General features: G+C 40.5%; 1 protein-coding gene across 2 annotated transcripts in view; it reads left to right on the top strand.

Moving 5' to 3' along the window:
• UBA2 (ubiquitin like modifier activating enzyme 2) overlaps positions 1-16084 on the top strand; it is a 29696-nt gene extending 13612 nt beyond the window's left edge. The window contains exons 9-17 of one of the 2 annotated variants that reach the window (XM_056136611.1): positions 1589-1688; positions 2902-3071; positions 4581-4674; positions 4765-4877; positions 6808-6963; positions 8633-8729; positions 11397-11502; positions 13015-13151; positions 15226-16084. In XM_056136611.1, coding sequence (XP_055992586.1) covers positions 1589-1688; positions 2902-3071; positions 4581-4674; positions 4765-4877; positions 6808-6963; positions 8633-8729; positions 11397-11502; positions 13015-13151; positions 15226-15407 — 1155 coding nt within the window. In that variant the 3' untranslated portion in view covers positions 15408-16084. Of the gene's footprint in view, positions 1-1588; positions 1689-2901; positions 3072-4580; positions 4675-4764; positions 4878-6807; positions 6964-8632; positions 8730-11396; positions 11503-13014; positions 13152-14600; positions 14832-15225 lie in introns of those variants that run through there. The other variant, XM_056136612.1, reaches the window with a different exon arrangement.
• Positions 16085-16693: the final 609 nt, after the last annotated feature.

Genomic DNA, 16693 nt, shown 5'->3' with positions numbered 1-16693 from the left:
AAATCAGTATATAGCACCTTCATAGGAATTAAAATAGAGACTTCCTTATATACTCTGTTGGTTGTCTTTCCTTACATTGTTTTTCCTGGTTTCTTCTGTTGTCTTATATGCCCTTTTCATTTCCAATCTTTTTTTGTTTGTTTTTAACTGTTTGGGGTGGGGAAAAGTGGTCTTCTCAAGCGATGCTCTTGGAACCCTAGAGCCATCCTCAGTGATATTTGGTAAACCAGGCCAGGTGGCTCAAGGTGAGGGCTTCAGTATTTGTAGTTGCTGGCTCCTTGAATTGCCCAGGCCACACCTGGTGGTGCTTTGGGCCTATGCACTACACGTGGGAAAACTGGAGTAGTAAGGACCTGCTGTGATGGTTTGATTACTGGTCCTGGTGCATGATTGCTTATATCCTGAGGACTGAGCTCTCAGCTTCTTGTTTTCTGTTGAGGTAACATTGATTCACAAGACTAAATTGTTTATAGAATTTAAACATTCAAGGTTGAATGTCACCATACCACTTTTTCACCAAAGTGCCAGTAGTCCACTGTCAGTCTACTAAATTGGATGCCTCCATCCTTTGCTTCTGAGTCTAAGACTCACCCTGCCTTTTGAGTTTTGCAGGCAACTCCTTTTTTTGTTTTTGGGCCACACTGGTAGTGCACAGGGGCTTGCTCCTGGATCTGTACTCTGGGATCAATCCTGGTGGGGCTTGGGACCATATGGCGGTGCCACATGCAAGGCAAGTGCTGTCCCTGCTGTACTATGTCTCCAACCACTGCAGGTGATGTTACCAAGACGAAATGGAGTCCAGGAAATTAGATTACAGGAGGGCACACAAAACAATCCCTTTCTCAAACACAAATGTTTGTAATTTGATTTGTTGTATGCTTAGGAGTGACCACTTGTGGTATGTGATGCTGGAAATGAAACCGGAGTCTGAGGGATCCAAGACAAGTGCTTTGATAAACATAATTAAATAGGAATTTTTAAATTTTAATAATTTTTACAATATTGACTGAATTAATAGAGAATGTAGTGAAGAGAAAAACAAAGGTAGAAAAATCATGTTCTTACTGTATATGATGGTGTAGTTTATATGATAGTCTCTATACTTGTAACATTTTTTAAATTTTTAAAGTAGTGCCCTTTTTTTTTTAAAGTGGGTAAAGACCCTTCTATTTTTAAGTTCCCAGGAGACCCATTCCAAAGATACTTTGATGGTAAAGAAATTGTATTTGGGTTGTTTCCTTTTTTTTTTTCCCTTAATGGTGTCTAGAACAGTGTTTCAGAATTCAGAAGCCACTCCTGGCTGTCCTTGACTTGGCTATACAGTACTGAGAGCAAGGGCTCTGGCCCATGTGTGCTGGAGTTCACCAGAGACACGTCTACTGGCACCCTGGACCAATCTGTAGGCCTAACATTTGCAAAACGTGTTCTACCTGTAGGAGCTATCTTTCCAATCCCTACCTTAGTTTAAATCAAATGCTTTTATAGATTATTATTTGATTAATGGAATTTTGTCAACATACACACTGTAAGGTTAATGAAATTTATCTTCTTTTTTTTCTTAAGCTTTTTATTTATTTTTTTTCTTAAGCTTTTTAAAGATGATATCAGATATCTCTTAACAATGGACAAACTGTGGCGGAAAAGAAAACCTCCAGTTCCGTTGGACTGGGCTGAAGTACAAAGTCAAGGTAAAGAATAATTGTTAGATATGGAAAGTTCCTCACTTAAGTCAGTGAAAACAAGAGAATCACTGAAAAGCTTAGAGGTAGCCACATTTTAGAGACTGCCTTAACTGTGCACATGATACATGCAGTTGTATATGCACTTAACATACATAGTTGTGCTATTTAAATATGGATTTAGTCTTTGTAGTTAGTATTCGATCTCTTGTCAGCATGTTCTTGTGTCATTTTCCATGAAATAAAGTGTTACTATGAATATGTTTATATCTTTATATCTTTGCATGCAAGATACAATTTAGGAGTTTATAATTTTTTAAAAATGTTTAGTCACAGATTTCAAAGTCATTCTTGATTGGTTTTCAGACATGTATTGTTTCAGCGCCAGTTCTTTGACCAGCGTCTGCTTTCCTCCACCAGTTTCCCCCACTCCCTTATAGGCCTCCCACCAACCAGTCTGCCTCTACTACCAGGAGCACTTTTTTAAATATATAATACATGTTTTTGCACTGTGATTTGCAGTACTGCTACTGATAGGGTACATAACTTATACATAACGCTTCACCACCTTTTTAGCACCACCTCCTCTAAGGCTGAATGCTTCCGTCCACCATAGTTGTTGTCCCTTCTCTGTCCTACCTCAGAGCCTCCTCAGGTGGCATGTTTCCTTATTGAATACCAATTCTTACGTTATTTCCATTGTCTGGGACATTTGTTAGTCTATTGTTACTTTTCCTTACACCCATATAGGAGAAAGATTAGTGTTGATTTCTCACCCTCTGACTAACTTTATTCAGCACAGTAAGGAATATATAATGTTAAATGTGAAAAATCTGGTAGTGTAACTAATACTGGTCCCATCAAACACTTTTTATGTTTGAGTTGTATTACAGTTAGTTTGTGAATAGCAATGATTAGCATATTTGGAACTTACTTGGGAGCATATCTCTACAGTAATGAGTACTTTACAGACAACTATTTCATAATTCATGAGTGCTAAGTATGTACAGGTTATAGTGCTTTGCATCTTACCTGCATATATATATATGCTGCCGAAATCTTGTAATATCTATAAGATCATTTTGCAGTTTTCCCATTATATTTTAGCAGTTTTTTTTATAAATACATGTATCATGGAGGTTATTTTAATGGAATTTGGTCATGTATAATAAAATAAAGTTTGAGGAATGTTTGATAAAATTTCTAATATCTTTTTCTTCAGGAGAAGAAACCAATGCATCAGATCAACAAAATGAGCAGCCGCAGTTAGGGCTGAAAGACCAGCAGGTTCTAGATGTAAAGAGCTATGCTTGTCTGTTTTCAAAGAGCATTGAAACTTTGAGAGTTCACTTAGCTGAAAAGGGGGATGGAGCTGAGCTCATATGGGACAAGGTTTGTTTTTAAAATATAGCCATTGCATATCAAATGTATGTCGAGTTCTTTAAATGAAACCAAAACTGTTCATTCTTTTGTTATTGGATAGGCCATGCACAGTGCTGCTCTTAGGTACTCTGTGTGGTGCTGAACTAAGGGACTGAACTAGGCCGCCTGCTGGGCAGAGTGCTAGTGCCCTAGCCCTTTGAACTCTATCCCCGACCCCAGTAACTCCTAGAAATTGTGTATGCAACCAGATATTGAAGATCTTTAATTATTATATTTTTATTTCATGTTACATTTAACTGAATTTCTATACACTAAATCTGTATAAAGCAATTTAATTTCTAGGGATGTGTTCATGATTAAATATTATGTTGACATTAAAAGTAATGTGAATTTGTTGCATAAAATCTCACTGACTTAAGAAAACTTGTTTCTTGGTTTAGAGAGATAGCACAGTGGGTAAGATACCTGCATTTGCATGCAACTGACCCAGGTTTAATCCCAGGCAGAGCCAGAAATAAGTCATGCACAAAGCCAGATGTGGCTCAGAAACCAAAAGAAATGTGTTGAGTACATGACTGCCATATGGAGGGCCCTAAGTTCAGTCCTCAGCACCATGTGAACCCTCAGCTTTACTGGGGACTGGCCTCTCCATAAGGGGGAATGAAAAACATTTGTTAGGGAAGTCATAAATAGATTTGCAGGTAGCTATTTGGCTTTGAAAGCAATAAAATTTCCTTTCTATTAAAACGGTTCTTTTAAAACTGTTCTAGAGGTCTTAGATATTCCAATACAAAAACAAATTCTAATTTTGTTTTGTAGTCCACATCTGGTTGTGCACAGGGATCTTTTTCTGTGGGGCTCAGGTGACCATTTGTGGTACAAGGGATTGAACCTGGGTTGGCTCTCTGCAAGGCAGGCATGTTATCTGCTGTATTGTTTATCTGTCTTCAACTAATTTTTACAAATTAATGACGTGTATTAGATGATTGTGGATATCTAATGGCACATTCTGGGACTGTGAACCATATGTAAAAAGGCTAATTTTTCTTGTTTTTGCTTTTGGGCTATACTGGTGGAATTGTATGTCAGGAAGGTTCATTTTGTAAAGAACAGCAAATATAGGAAAGTTAAGTATGTGAAGAGAAAATAAAAGCTGATAGTCTAGGTGATTCATGAAATAGCTTCCTGAAAAGTTTTCCTGTTAGATTCTGTGCTTGTCAGTAACCTTCTCATTACCAAATGATGAACCTAGGAAAAGATTGTTTAGTGTCACTTAATAAAATTGATGTTCTGGCCTCTGCTGTGGAATGCATTCCTAGAATCCACAGAGTGGCTCTTGGCATTTTTGTTAAGACTATTCCCCAGGGTGAGAGAAGCCTCTACTCAACCAGTCCCTTCTCGTTAGAGGTGGACTATTAGAGGACTACCTACTATGCTTCCCCTCAGAGCTATGATCTAATTATTGTTTGTCATATTAGTGAATTTGTAGGCAGACTTGTTTAATTGTGTTGTTGGCAGGACGATCCATCTGCAATGGATTTTGTCACCTCTGCTGCAAACCTCAGAATGCATATTTTCAGTATGAATATGAAGAGCAGATTTGATATAAAATGTAAGTTTTCTTGTACTGAAATGTATAAAAATTCAGGTGATTTTTATTTTAAAAATATTTTAAAAAATTAATTTGTCTTTTTCTCCTCAGCAATGGCAGGGAATATTATTCCTGCTATTGCAACTACAAATGCAGTGATTGCTGGGTTGATAGTATTGGAAGGATTGAAGATTTTATCAGGAAAAATAGACCAGTGTAAAACTGTGAGTATTTCTGTTTGTTATCCAGTTGTCTTTCTTTGTTTTGGGGGAGAACCAGCTGTACTCAGATTTCTCCTGTCTCTATTCAGGAATCAATCCTGGCAGGGCTTAAGGGACCATATAGGTTGCTGGGGATCAAACCCAGGTCAGCCACCTACAAGGGAAATATATCACTGAACTCTGGCGTCACTGTACTATGGCTCTGGCACCTTCAATGTTTGTTTGTTTGTTGGTTTAAGCAGCTTTTGTTTTTGGGCCACACTGGTATTGCTTTGTGCTTACTCCTGGCTCTGAGCTCGGGATCATAATGCGATGCCAGGGATCAAACCCAGTTCAGGTGCATGCAAGGCAAACTTACAGTCTCACTGGCCCCAGCTTTTTTCCCCCCTTTTTTCTAAAGCACTTTTGTGGGACTAGAAAGATTGTCTAGGAGTGCTTCACTGCCTTGCATATGGCTCACTCATTTCAGTCTTTGACACTGCATGCAAATCCACAATTACACTACGGTCTCTGGGTGTGGCCCAGGGACAAAAGGGAAATAAGTACATTGGGGACCAGAGAGATAGTTTAAATGGTTGGAGCACATGGTATCTGATCATTGAGTGGAGTATAGACTCTAACCAGAGCCTTGTGGTGGCTCCCTCACCTCCACCCTCAAAAATTAGATAATGAAACTTGTTTGAAACAGTGGAAAAGCAAGTTCCAGTTACCTTGTTAAGGCCTGTTATTTAACATTTCTGAAAATTACACCCACCCAAGAGACACTTTGTATTTTAAAAGATTGTTTATTTTAGGCGGTTCCTTTTGGGTTTTGGGTGACACCTGGCAGCACTCAAAGCTTATTCCTGTCTCTGTATTGAGGGATCACTTCCTGGTAGGTGTGGAGGGCCATGTGGGTTTCCTGGGATTGATCCTGGGTCTGCTGAATGCAAGGCAAATGCCCTATCTGCTGTACTATTCTAGCCCCTTGCACTTCTAAGTTTTTATTGGGGTGGGATGTTTGGGGCCTACACATCAGTGATCAGAAGGGCTATCTTAAGTTCCCTTTTTTTTGTGGGGGTATTAAGTTTTTATTTGGCCTCACAATGGTGCTCAAGGAGCCTGGAGGCAGCGGGTGAGGCCTGCAATTCTCAGCCTTCCCATGAATTCAGTTCTAAGGCCTAAGGATATAATGCTGGGAATGACCTGGACAAGCCCTTGCAGGGATCGTCAGGGCTGGCAAAGGTTTGGGGACTGTACAGTGGTGCTGGGTACTGAACTGGGGTTGCCCATATGCAAACCATACTTTATTACATTTTTAATTTTTGTAAAGAGAGGGGTTTGGGCCATTCCCAGCAGTGTTCAGGGATCATTTCTGGTAGTGCTTAGAATTGTATGCAATACTGGAGATAGATTCCTAAGGGATCAGTAAGGCAAACGCCTACCTCGCGGTTCTATCCAGCCTCTCTCTGAAATATTTTAAAGTTTGTTCATTTTTTTTGGGTTTTTTTTTTTTTTTTGGCTTTTTGGGTCACAGCAGCGATGCTCAGGGGTTACTCCTGGCTCTGCACTCAGGAATTATCCCTGGCAGTGTTCAAGGGATCCTATGGGATACCAGGATAAAACCTGGGTTGGCCACATCAAGACTAGCACCTTACTCACTGTACTGTGACTTTGCGGTCTCCTTTGCATGGAAGGCAAATGCCCTATGCGCTGTACTATTGTTCCAGTCTCAGAGATTTCTTGTAAATTCAGTTTTTAATAGTTGCCTGTCTGGAATTTGTGAAAGCTGTCTTTTTTAGGTAATAATTTTGTCTTGTTGTGACTTAAAAGGATGTGTTTGTCACTTTTTATTGCGTATACAATAAACAACATTTTGCTATTCTATGGCATACAAAACTGTGGTTCAGATTTCTGATTTCTGCTTCTGTTTTATTTTTTCCTTCCCCCAAAGATATTTTTGAATAAACAACCAAACCCAAGAAAGAAACTCCTTGTGCCTTGTGCTCTGGATCCTCCCAATGCTAATTGTTACGTGTGTGCCAGCAAACCAGAGGTGACTGTGAGGCTGAATGTGCATCAGGTGACTGTTCTTACTTTGCAAGATAAGGTAAGTATTTCTTTGCAAGACAGTTTTTGTTTATAAGTGATCATTTGCCTTTTCCAGTGTTGCAGTAATAAGCAAGAGGCCGATTAGTGTCTAGGGTCCTGCTGACGATTCTGTTGCTCTTTGTTTACTACATAGTGCATAAATTCTATACTTCTGGCACACAAGAAATCCAGAAATGTAAGTTATGATCATCTTGTGACAGCTGGTGTGTTATTTCCCGAATCGGTGTAGCATTTATTTGTACACCTGGATTGTCCATAGAACTATAATGAGGGGAATGAAGATATTTGATATGGTCTGTCTTTCGTCCTTTTGTATTTAGGTTGCTCCTAAATTTTGACAAATCAGTTTCTTTATTAAGGAAAATTTTGGGAATAGCCTATATCCGTGCTGTTTCCCACTTTGGAGTTCATTTTACATTGTGCCTCTTAAGTATGTTCATGGTGGCATTAACAAAGGGAAATAAGCCTCATGGTCATAAAGAGTGCTTAAGAGACTTGGGACCAGGGACCCAACTCAAGTGGCAGAGCACATGTCTAGTGTGTACCATGAGTTTAAACTCGGGCATCAGGTGACCCTCTGAGCACACTCCCATGAAATTCTGGTAGACTTTTGCACTGCCAGGTGTGTTCTCTATTCTAAAAACCGTGAGTTCAGTCTGGGGTGACCGGATCAGGGTGCAGTGCCTTGCATGTGCCCAACCATGGTTCAGTTTCAAGCATCACAGGACACACACACCGGCAAAAAATCATCAGGTGGCCCTCAAGCACGGCCAGGTTTGACCCAGCTGTTCCTCACCTGTAGAACTGAAGTAGCACTGTATCCTGTCCCTTGCCATTTAACTAAACCTTCCTGAGTGACTGAGAATCACTACAGTAGCCCTCTTAGGGCTCCTTAAACATTTGGGAGCACAGAGAACCTTAAAAATGAATGACTTAAAAATGACTTAGAATGACTGGAGGAGCCCCCAAGCATCACCAAGTGTGGCTAAATGAGTAGGTAATTCAGTCATGGAGGAGGAAGGCTGTGGTCACATCTGGCAGTGCTCAAGGTCTAGTCCTTTGTGCTCAAGAGTGATTCCTGAAGGTGCTCATGGGAACGTGTTCTGGGGATTCCAATCAGGGTTGTCCATATGCAAGGCAAAACTCTTACAGTACCTCTCCAGCCTCGTAGGGTAATAGGACCTGTATAGAATTTATTGCTTAATGTCTTAGTACCAGATCTACAGGGAAAAAGTAACAAGAGCCTGATTTCTTAGTCTCCTATTTAGGGAAGAAAATTGATCCTTGTATATGGTCACACTTGGGTTGATTCTTGCAGCATTTATCTTTGCCATAAAGTATCTTAAAGAATAACTTTGCCTCTTTCCAATGGAGAAAGTAAGGGCCTTTAGGAAAAATATTTTATCTAGTTTTTGGGTTCTGGTGTATTTACTTTTGGGACTGTGGGTGGGGGCATGTACAGCAGTGCCTAGGGCTTATTTCTGGTCCTGCACTAAGGGGATCATTCCTGGCAGGTCTTGGGTGACTGTATGGTGGCTAGCATTGAACCCAGATCAGGCAACATGCAAGGCAATAATATCCTTACCCTCTCTTCTCTCTCTAGCCCCAATCTGGGTTTTCCTAAATGGTCTTTATACTGATTCTGTGAACGAATCTCTTTCTTGCAGATAGTGAAAGAAAAGTTTGCTATGGTAGCACCAGATGTCCAGATTGAAGATGGGAAAGGAACAATCTTAATATCTTCAGAAGAGGGAGAGACAGAAGGTATTGAACACTGCATTTATTCATTCTCATTGTTTGAGTAGGAACTGTGTTAAAAGTATTAGTATGTTTATACATTAGCTAAGTCATTGAGGAACTCTCCCAGGCTGGCATTCCTTGGAGTCACCATAGTAACTCAAAGCGTATCAGTTCATTGATTACTCGGCTCTTATCCACTTGCAAGGAATTGCCTTGTTATCATTGGGTTCCAGAAGTTAAATTAGTTATGAGAGGGGTTAAGGTGCTTGCCCCTGTTGCTCCTGACCCTGGTTTGAGCCCTAGCCCTCATCACTTCTAGGGATCACCTCTGAGCACTGCTGAGTATGGCCCACTCACCACTGTTCTCACCCCACCTTTCCTTCCTAAGAAATTAGTTACAAAAAGGTGCTCTTAGGGTAGTGTGAACCCATTTGGTGGTTCATTCAAGAGCCTTGGTAGCATAAGTATGCCCAAATGGGATTCAGTGTCAACCTTTTTAAAAGACACTCAGAGTTCTTCACTGACGTTTTGGCAAATTGTCTGAGATATTAGGTCATAAGTAATTGGAGACCTTGTTTTGACTGGGTAGTCTATTTTAGGAGTTCTACATTTAAGTCCCTCTCGGGCCAGCTGTCTTTACACACTGAGAAAATTTAATTTTCCTCGTATTTTTATTCCTGTAGGGCCTTAAAAAATTGCTTAACAGTCTCAGTGACTTAAATGCTGTATTTTATTTTGTTGTTGTTAGTTTTTGAGTAGTAGGGGGTGCCTATGCTTTATTTACTTTCGGTTACCTCTAGTGGTGCTTAGGGAACAGACTATGACAGAAATCAAATCCAGGCCTCCTGCATACAAAGCAAACAAGAGGCCTAGATTTTTTTCTTGGTACTGCATGATCATCTTGAGCACTTCCAGGAGCAACTTGTGAGCACTGGTGGATGTGGTCCAAAAATTTTAAAAACATGCTACTAAAGGTATTTATTCAAATTATGTGGTGTCCTTAGGTATTCTGAAAATAGTCACAGGTGTTCATAATCCAAGGATATTCTAATGCCTGATTTTGAAGCATTTTATAGTTAAAAGAGAACATCACCAAGTATTTTTAGTGTTGTCTAATAGTGTCATAGAAAGAATGTACCTGGTATGAATTGGAGCTCTGTGAAGATACAGGAGGATGCAGGGGTCAGTTGTTGAAGTAAGGACTAATCAGAGAAGGGAGCATTTCAGCAACATAAGCAATATCTATAAAGATCCGAACCTAGAAAATAATGTGAAAGCCTGTATGTGGCCAGTCATTGTTTTTCTGGAAGATTCGTGTGTGAGTTTGGCAGTAGTGAGATGGAGTTTCTATGTCAAACATTCAGTTCCAGCCCCAGTGACTTCCTCTTACAAGGGTTGAATAATGAGGTTTAGCTACTTTCATGATCCGCAGAAAGGTGAGTTTAAAGGAGGGGGTGGCGGTGAGAGTAGAGGCAGGGAGAGAGGGCGATTTTTTTTTTTTTCTTTTTTGGGTCATACCCAGCGATGCACAGGAGTTACTCCTGGTTCATGCACTCAGAAATCTCTCCTGGCAGTGCTCGGGGGACCATATGGGATGCTGGGAATCGAACCTGGGTCTGCCGTGTGCAAGGTAAACACCCTATTTGCTGTGCTACTGCTCCAGCCTCGAGAGGGTGATTTTTAAGGCAAAAGCTGGTGACTGGGGCTGGAGCAATAGCACAGCGGGTAGGGTGTTTGCCTTGCATGCGGCCAACCCAGGTTTGATTTCCAGCATCCCATATGGTCCCCTGAGCACCGCCAGGGGTAATTCCTGAGCACAGAGCCAGGAGGTAAACCCTGTGCATCGCTGGGAGTGACCCAAAAGGCAAAAAAAAAAAAAAAAAGGAAAAGGCTGGTGACCTATCTGAGGTTTGCAAGGTCAGAATTTCAGAATTGAGAGCACATGCTAGGAAAAGCAGCTTTGTTGGGTGTGTGAATGGGAGTGTTAGGAGGACTGTGGCTTCACTGGTGATGTTACATGAACATGGGGATGAGGGATTGTGCCATATCCAGTAGTTCTCAGGGATTACTCCCAGCAGTACTTAAGGTGCCTACATGTGGTGTTGGGAATTGAACCAGACTTGGCCACAAAGAGGCAAGTGGTACTATTAGTCTACCTCCCTGGCTGTCATTCAACATAGAATGCACAGTAATTGGGTTCATGGAATTTGTAGTGAGTGGGAAAATGTGTGAAAGGACTTGGGGAATGAAAGAATTGTAGGTACAAACTGTCAAACCCTTAAGGAACATTTTTGTATATGTATATAAGGGGTATAAAACAAATGATGGGAAAATAAGGGCTAGCGTGTATACTGGTTTGATCTCGGGAACTTCAAGGGCCCCCCTTTTCCCTCATTATCCCAGCTCCTGGAGTTATCAGGAGATGTCCAGGAAGAGCTCTCAAACCAAACCAAACCAGACAACTACAAAAAAACTGATGGTAATTTCTTGTGTTTTTGAAATTCAATCTAGGGAGGTTCTTTTCAGACATCTCCCCCCATAAGCAGTGAATGAAATAACTAAGAAAAGATTGGGCCAGGGAAATGGTGGCTGTTCCGCTTAAAGCAGAGTTTAAAAACTAACATGTAAGTTTAATATGTGAGTTTGATTTCAAGTACATGTAAGAAGTATGGAAACTTTCAAATATCTTAGGTAACAATCACAAGAAATTGTCCGATTTTGGAATTAGAAATGGGAGCCGACTTCAAGCAGATGACTTCCTTCAAGACTACACTTTATTGATCAATATTCTTCATAGGTAAGAAGTGCTATTATTTATTAGGAAATATTTGAATATTTCAAGTAAGAATTTTCAGTTTTATTTGAATTTTGATGTACAGCGGAAAGAGTAGAAAAGATTTTTTTTACCCACAAGTCCTACTCTTCATTTGAAACTACATAGCTTACTTGCTTATATTGGTTAATTAGCTCCCAAGAAAAAATCTGGGAATTTAGAGTTAGAGAACGAGGCAATATAATAGGTTAGGGGGGTCGGAGTGATAATACAGCGGGTAAGGCGTTTGCCTTGCAATGCGGCCGGCATGGGTTCGATCCCCGGCATCCCATATGGTCCCCCAGCACTGCCAGGAGTGATTCCTGAGTGCAAAGCCAGGAGTAAACCCTGAGCATCGCTGAGTGTGACCCTAAAAAGCCAAAAAAAAAAAAAAAAAAAGATTAGGGTCCCAGAAAGTAGCTTAAAGCACTAAGGCAGTATTCTTCAACCTTTTACACCTGCAGGCCTGCACCAGTCCACAGACAGTGGTTCAAGACTGCTGGACTCGAGTATGTGCTTTGCACGTGCAGGACCCAAGTGGCCCCTGAGCACTGCTAGGAGCATCTGGGGGCAGGGGAGATGTACTGTTAACTTTAGTCAGTGTTCATTAATTAGATTCTGGGATGATAGAATTCCAGGTATTTGAGAGGTTTAATTAGAGGTGTTTATTTTGAGAACTGATAGGGTAAAAAATTTTAATTTTAAAGATCTAGTAAAAGTTTTTTTTAAATATTTGTGGAGTTGGGGTTGGTCAGGGCAGTATAGGGGTAGGGTGCTTGAGGCTTACTTGGGTTCAATCCCCAGCATTCCAGGTGTGGCCCAAAAAATGATTATTTTAGTCAGGTTTGGAGAAATAATACAATAGTGTATGCCAATCTGGGTTCAGTCTCAGGCACCACATAATGGTTCTTGAGCCTCACCAGGAGCAATCCCTGAGCACTACTGAATGTGCTGCACCACTTCTCAACCTCCACCCCTCAAAAAAATTATTTCTAACTTCAGATTGACTTCTGTTGAATTGTCAGTTGTATACTTGTGTTTGTTCAGTCATGATAGGAAAAAAAAAGAAATTTAAGAAATATAAACTGGAAATGAGGGGCCAGAGCAATTGTATAGCAGGTGGAGCATTTGTCTTGCTTATGGCCAACCTGGGTTTGATCTTAGCATTCCATATGAAACTCCAACAGGAGTGATTGCTGAGTATAGAGCCGGGAGCACCACCTGAGAACACCATTGGGGAGTGGCCAAAACCAAAAAAGAAATAAAAATGGAAATACAGAGTATTTAAGAGGGGAGTCATAGTGTTTCCAAAACAAAACCTTTCCCTGATTTGAAATGCAGTGGTATTGCTATTTCAGTGAATTTTTATTTAGCGTAAAACTTTGTACATGGTCTTTCAGATTTTTGCTTTGAGAAAGTTTCTTTCTGGTACACCTTTGCTTTAGTGATTGTGGTAGCAGTTTTCTAGTTTTACAGTGTTGTGTGGTTCTCTTACAGTGAAGACCTGGGAAAGGATGTTGAATTTGAAGTTGTTGGTGATGCCCCAGAAAAAGTGGGGCCCAAGCAAGCTGAAGATACTTCCAAAAGCATAACCAATGGCAGTGATGATGGAGCTCAGCCTTCTACATCCACAGGTGAGTCATCGTTCCAGCCAGCAGGTTTTCAGTACAAACTAAGGTAGACTCCATAGAAATGAGCCATTGTTCTGGGAACATTAACCATGGACTACGTCAGTCATAAAACCAGGAAGAAGTATATGGTGGTTTGGCAGAAGTCTTGGCAGTTTTGAATGTGTGTGCCATGAAGACAGATAAGGGGGATTCTTGGGGAAAATGGAAATACTTTAGTCAGTTGATTAATCAAAAAGACCTTCTGTACTTTAAATTTTGTATGCCTGTTTTATTTGGGGCAACAAGTCAGTGTATCTGACTATTTAAGAGATGCTCTATAAGGAATAGCAGTTCAGTTTTTCAGGACTAGGAGGACTTAAGTAAGGTGCATCAGACAGAGGCTCTGTTCCCCTGGGGTTCATTTGGATGTTGGTTCTTGATGCTTAACTAGGCTCTGATCTGTCAACATTCTGCCAGCCTCACTCCTCCCGTTCCCTTTTAATAATTTTTTAGTAATGAAAGTTCCCTGAGTCTTTACTTCTTTGTTTCGTCTCGTGTGTTTATGTCTTTGTTGTACTTTCCTGTGTCTTTCGTGTTCTTTGTAGTTTTGATTCTAAAGGGGATTTTTGTTTTGGGGCTCAGTGGTGCTCAAGGGATTAAACCCACAGTGTAAAGCATGTTCTCTAGCCCTTTGAGTTACCTCCCTAGCTCACTCTCAGAATTTTATTTAGTTTGGTAGGGAAGAATTGTTTGGGTTTTTTTTTGGGTAGGGGAGGAGCAGTGTCACACCCTATAGTGCTTGGGTGCTATTCTTTTTGGCATGGCTTGAGAGACCATGTGGCACAAAGGCTCAGATCCAGGACTCCTGCATAGTAGGTTTGTATTTGAGCCTACTCTCCAACCCTAGTTAGTGGTGCTGGGGTGTGTTTGCTGGGTCTGTTCTCTCCTGTTTTGGTGGCAGCACACCCCAGTGGTGCTCAGAGTTAGGCTCCTGGCAGTGCTTGAAAAAGCAGGGATTGAACCTGGGATTCCACAGACGTTGTGCTCCAGCCTTTGAGTCAGCATTCGGATTATTTTATTTCTTTAAATTTGTTTTCATTTATTGGGCCACATACAGTGTTCTTAGGGCTTATTCCTGGCTCTGTGCCGAGGGAATCACTCCCGGCAGAGTTCAGAGGACCATATGGAGTACAGAGGACCATATGGAGTACTGGGGATCAGATCTAGGTCGGGTGCGGTGATGATTTGAAGTGTGTAGGTTTCAGAGACTTGACAGTGAGGACTGTAGATTGATTTGGGGTTGGGAACTGATAAGCACACACGAAACAACCTTTTAGTGTAAGATTGAAGAGCATACACTCTGCTTGGTCTAAGTCCTCAATTCTTCCTCTGCTACTGTGACCTGGGCAAGTCAGTCTCTTGACTTTATTTACCTCTTCTGGAAGACGGATAATGATGTTATCTTCTTTATAGGGTTGTTGTGATGATTAAATGAGTTGTTATATGCAAAGTGCTCAGAACAGTTCCTGGCACATTGTAAGTGCTATATATATGTTTTTGTTATTGTTTAATATTACTATCGTTCGTAGTCACCATCTTCCCTTTTTCTGTTGGGGAAATTAGTAACAAAGAAATCTAGTGATTCCCTTGCATATATAATGTCTAATCAATATTTTGATTAGAAATGAAATGGATGCTTATTAATATGAAACATTAAAACAGAGTCCGGAGAGATAGTACAAGGAGTAAGGCGCTTGACCTTGCATGTAGATGACCTGACATTTGTGTTTTATTTTTTATTTTTGGAGACACACCCTGTAGTACTTGGGTATTTCTGGTGGGGTATCATATGAGGATCAAACCTGAGTCTGCCACATGCACAGCAAATGCCCTACCCATTGTACTATTGTTTTAGCTCTGCTAATCCCAATTTGATCCTCAGCAGCACCTAAGGTCTCCCAAGCATCTCCAGGAGTGACCCCTAAACACCATCGGGAATGGCTCAAAAACCAGTGAAAAGTTAGCTGTTAAATAGTAGTGAGCTGTTAGTAACTTGCTTCATTTTAAACCAGTTTTTTCCTCTTTTTTCTGAACTAAGCACAAGAGCAAGATGATGTGCTCCTTGTTAATTCAGATGAAGAAGGTCCTTCCAATAATGCTGACATCAGTGAAGAAGAGAGAACTCGCAAGAGAAAATTAGAAGAGAAAGAGAATGTCAGTGCAAAGAAGTCCCGCACGGAGCAGCCAGAGGAAGGTGAAGATATTATTGCATTGGATTAAAGAGCAGTGAGCACTGCCTCACAGCTGTTCTTTCACTGCACTCGGCCTTTGGGGCAGAGCCAGGTTATTTGTTTAGATCCTTTGTTTCAAAGGGGAAAAAATTGATACCAGTGACTTGAAGATGATTCTGCTCCCTTTGAAAGCATTCATTTTGCTAGACCCATTAGAAACATTGCGGTATGTTTGCAAGTAGGATAGTTTTAAAGCCCTTTGAGCAGTGTGCATAACCAGTCATGACGAGATGAAACAATGCAGTGCATGTTGTTGCCTTTCTAATGTAAATACCCTTCGGTATCATTTAATAGTTTTAAAATATTGTGGTTTAGTAAAGTTGATACCTGGTTATAAATATTATGCCTTTATTTTTGGTTATAAGAAGAATTATTTTTAGCCTAGATCTAACCATTTTCATACTCTAAACTGACTGAAACAGATTAAAAGAAGTATCAAGTGCTATGCATTGAAACTTGTTTTTAAGAATGTTATCTAGCACTATGTATATTAATGTAAAACAATGTTAATTTCCTCAAGTTTTCAGCTTGTACTGCCTGGTATGTCTATGTAAGAAGCCAATTTTTGTGTATTGTTAAAGTTCAGGTTATTTATATTCCATGTTTTGTAAGACTCAGATACAGCTATACTATGGACCAAATAAATGGCATCTGCATACTTTGTTACACGTGGCTGCACTGATCTTGTTTCTCCTGTTTCCTTGAATTTATATTTTGTTGTTTGTGTTCAACGTCAGTGTGTTAGTTTCTTTTAAAAGTATAATTTAAAAGTGGGCTGGAATGTAAGGAACCTGTGTCGTTAAATCCATTTTGAATCTCTGATTGTCCCTCAGACATCACCAGGAGTCACTTAGCACAGAGGAATGACTTCTGAGTGGCACCTCCTCCCCACCCTCCAAAATAATACCCATTTATGTGTGCACGTATAAGATCTCCATGGTGGGGCTGAAGAGAAAATTAAAGGAATTAAATTGCTTGCTTTGCATGCAGTTGACCCCCCTTTTGATCTCCAAGTAGAGCATGTGAGAACACTGAGCCACTGCCAGGAGTGAACTCTTGAGCACAGCCAGGTACGACTCAAAATTTTTATTATTTTTTTAAATTTTCATATTTGTCATAGGTGAAAAAGCACTTAGTGGAAATGTTGCTTGTTAAATCTGGGTGGCATTTTGGAGGAGGGAGAAAGTGGGTATTGGAACCACACATTGCTGTAGTCAGGGCTTACTCCTGATGTTGTGCCAAGTGACATTGCCTACCTTCAACCTAAGGTATGGC

Source organism: Sorex fumeus, unplaced genomic scaffold, assembly GCF_029834395.1.
Source record: "Sorex fumeus unplaced genomic scaffold, SorFum_2.1 ptg000122l, whole genome shotgun sequence".
Classification (NCBI taxonomy): Eukaryota; Metazoa; Chordata; class Mammalia; order Eulipotyphla; family Soricidae; genus Sorex; species Sorex fumeus.
The sequence above is the reverse complement of the archived record's forward strand: the minus strand, read 5'-3'. Positions and strand labels throughout refer to the sequence as shown.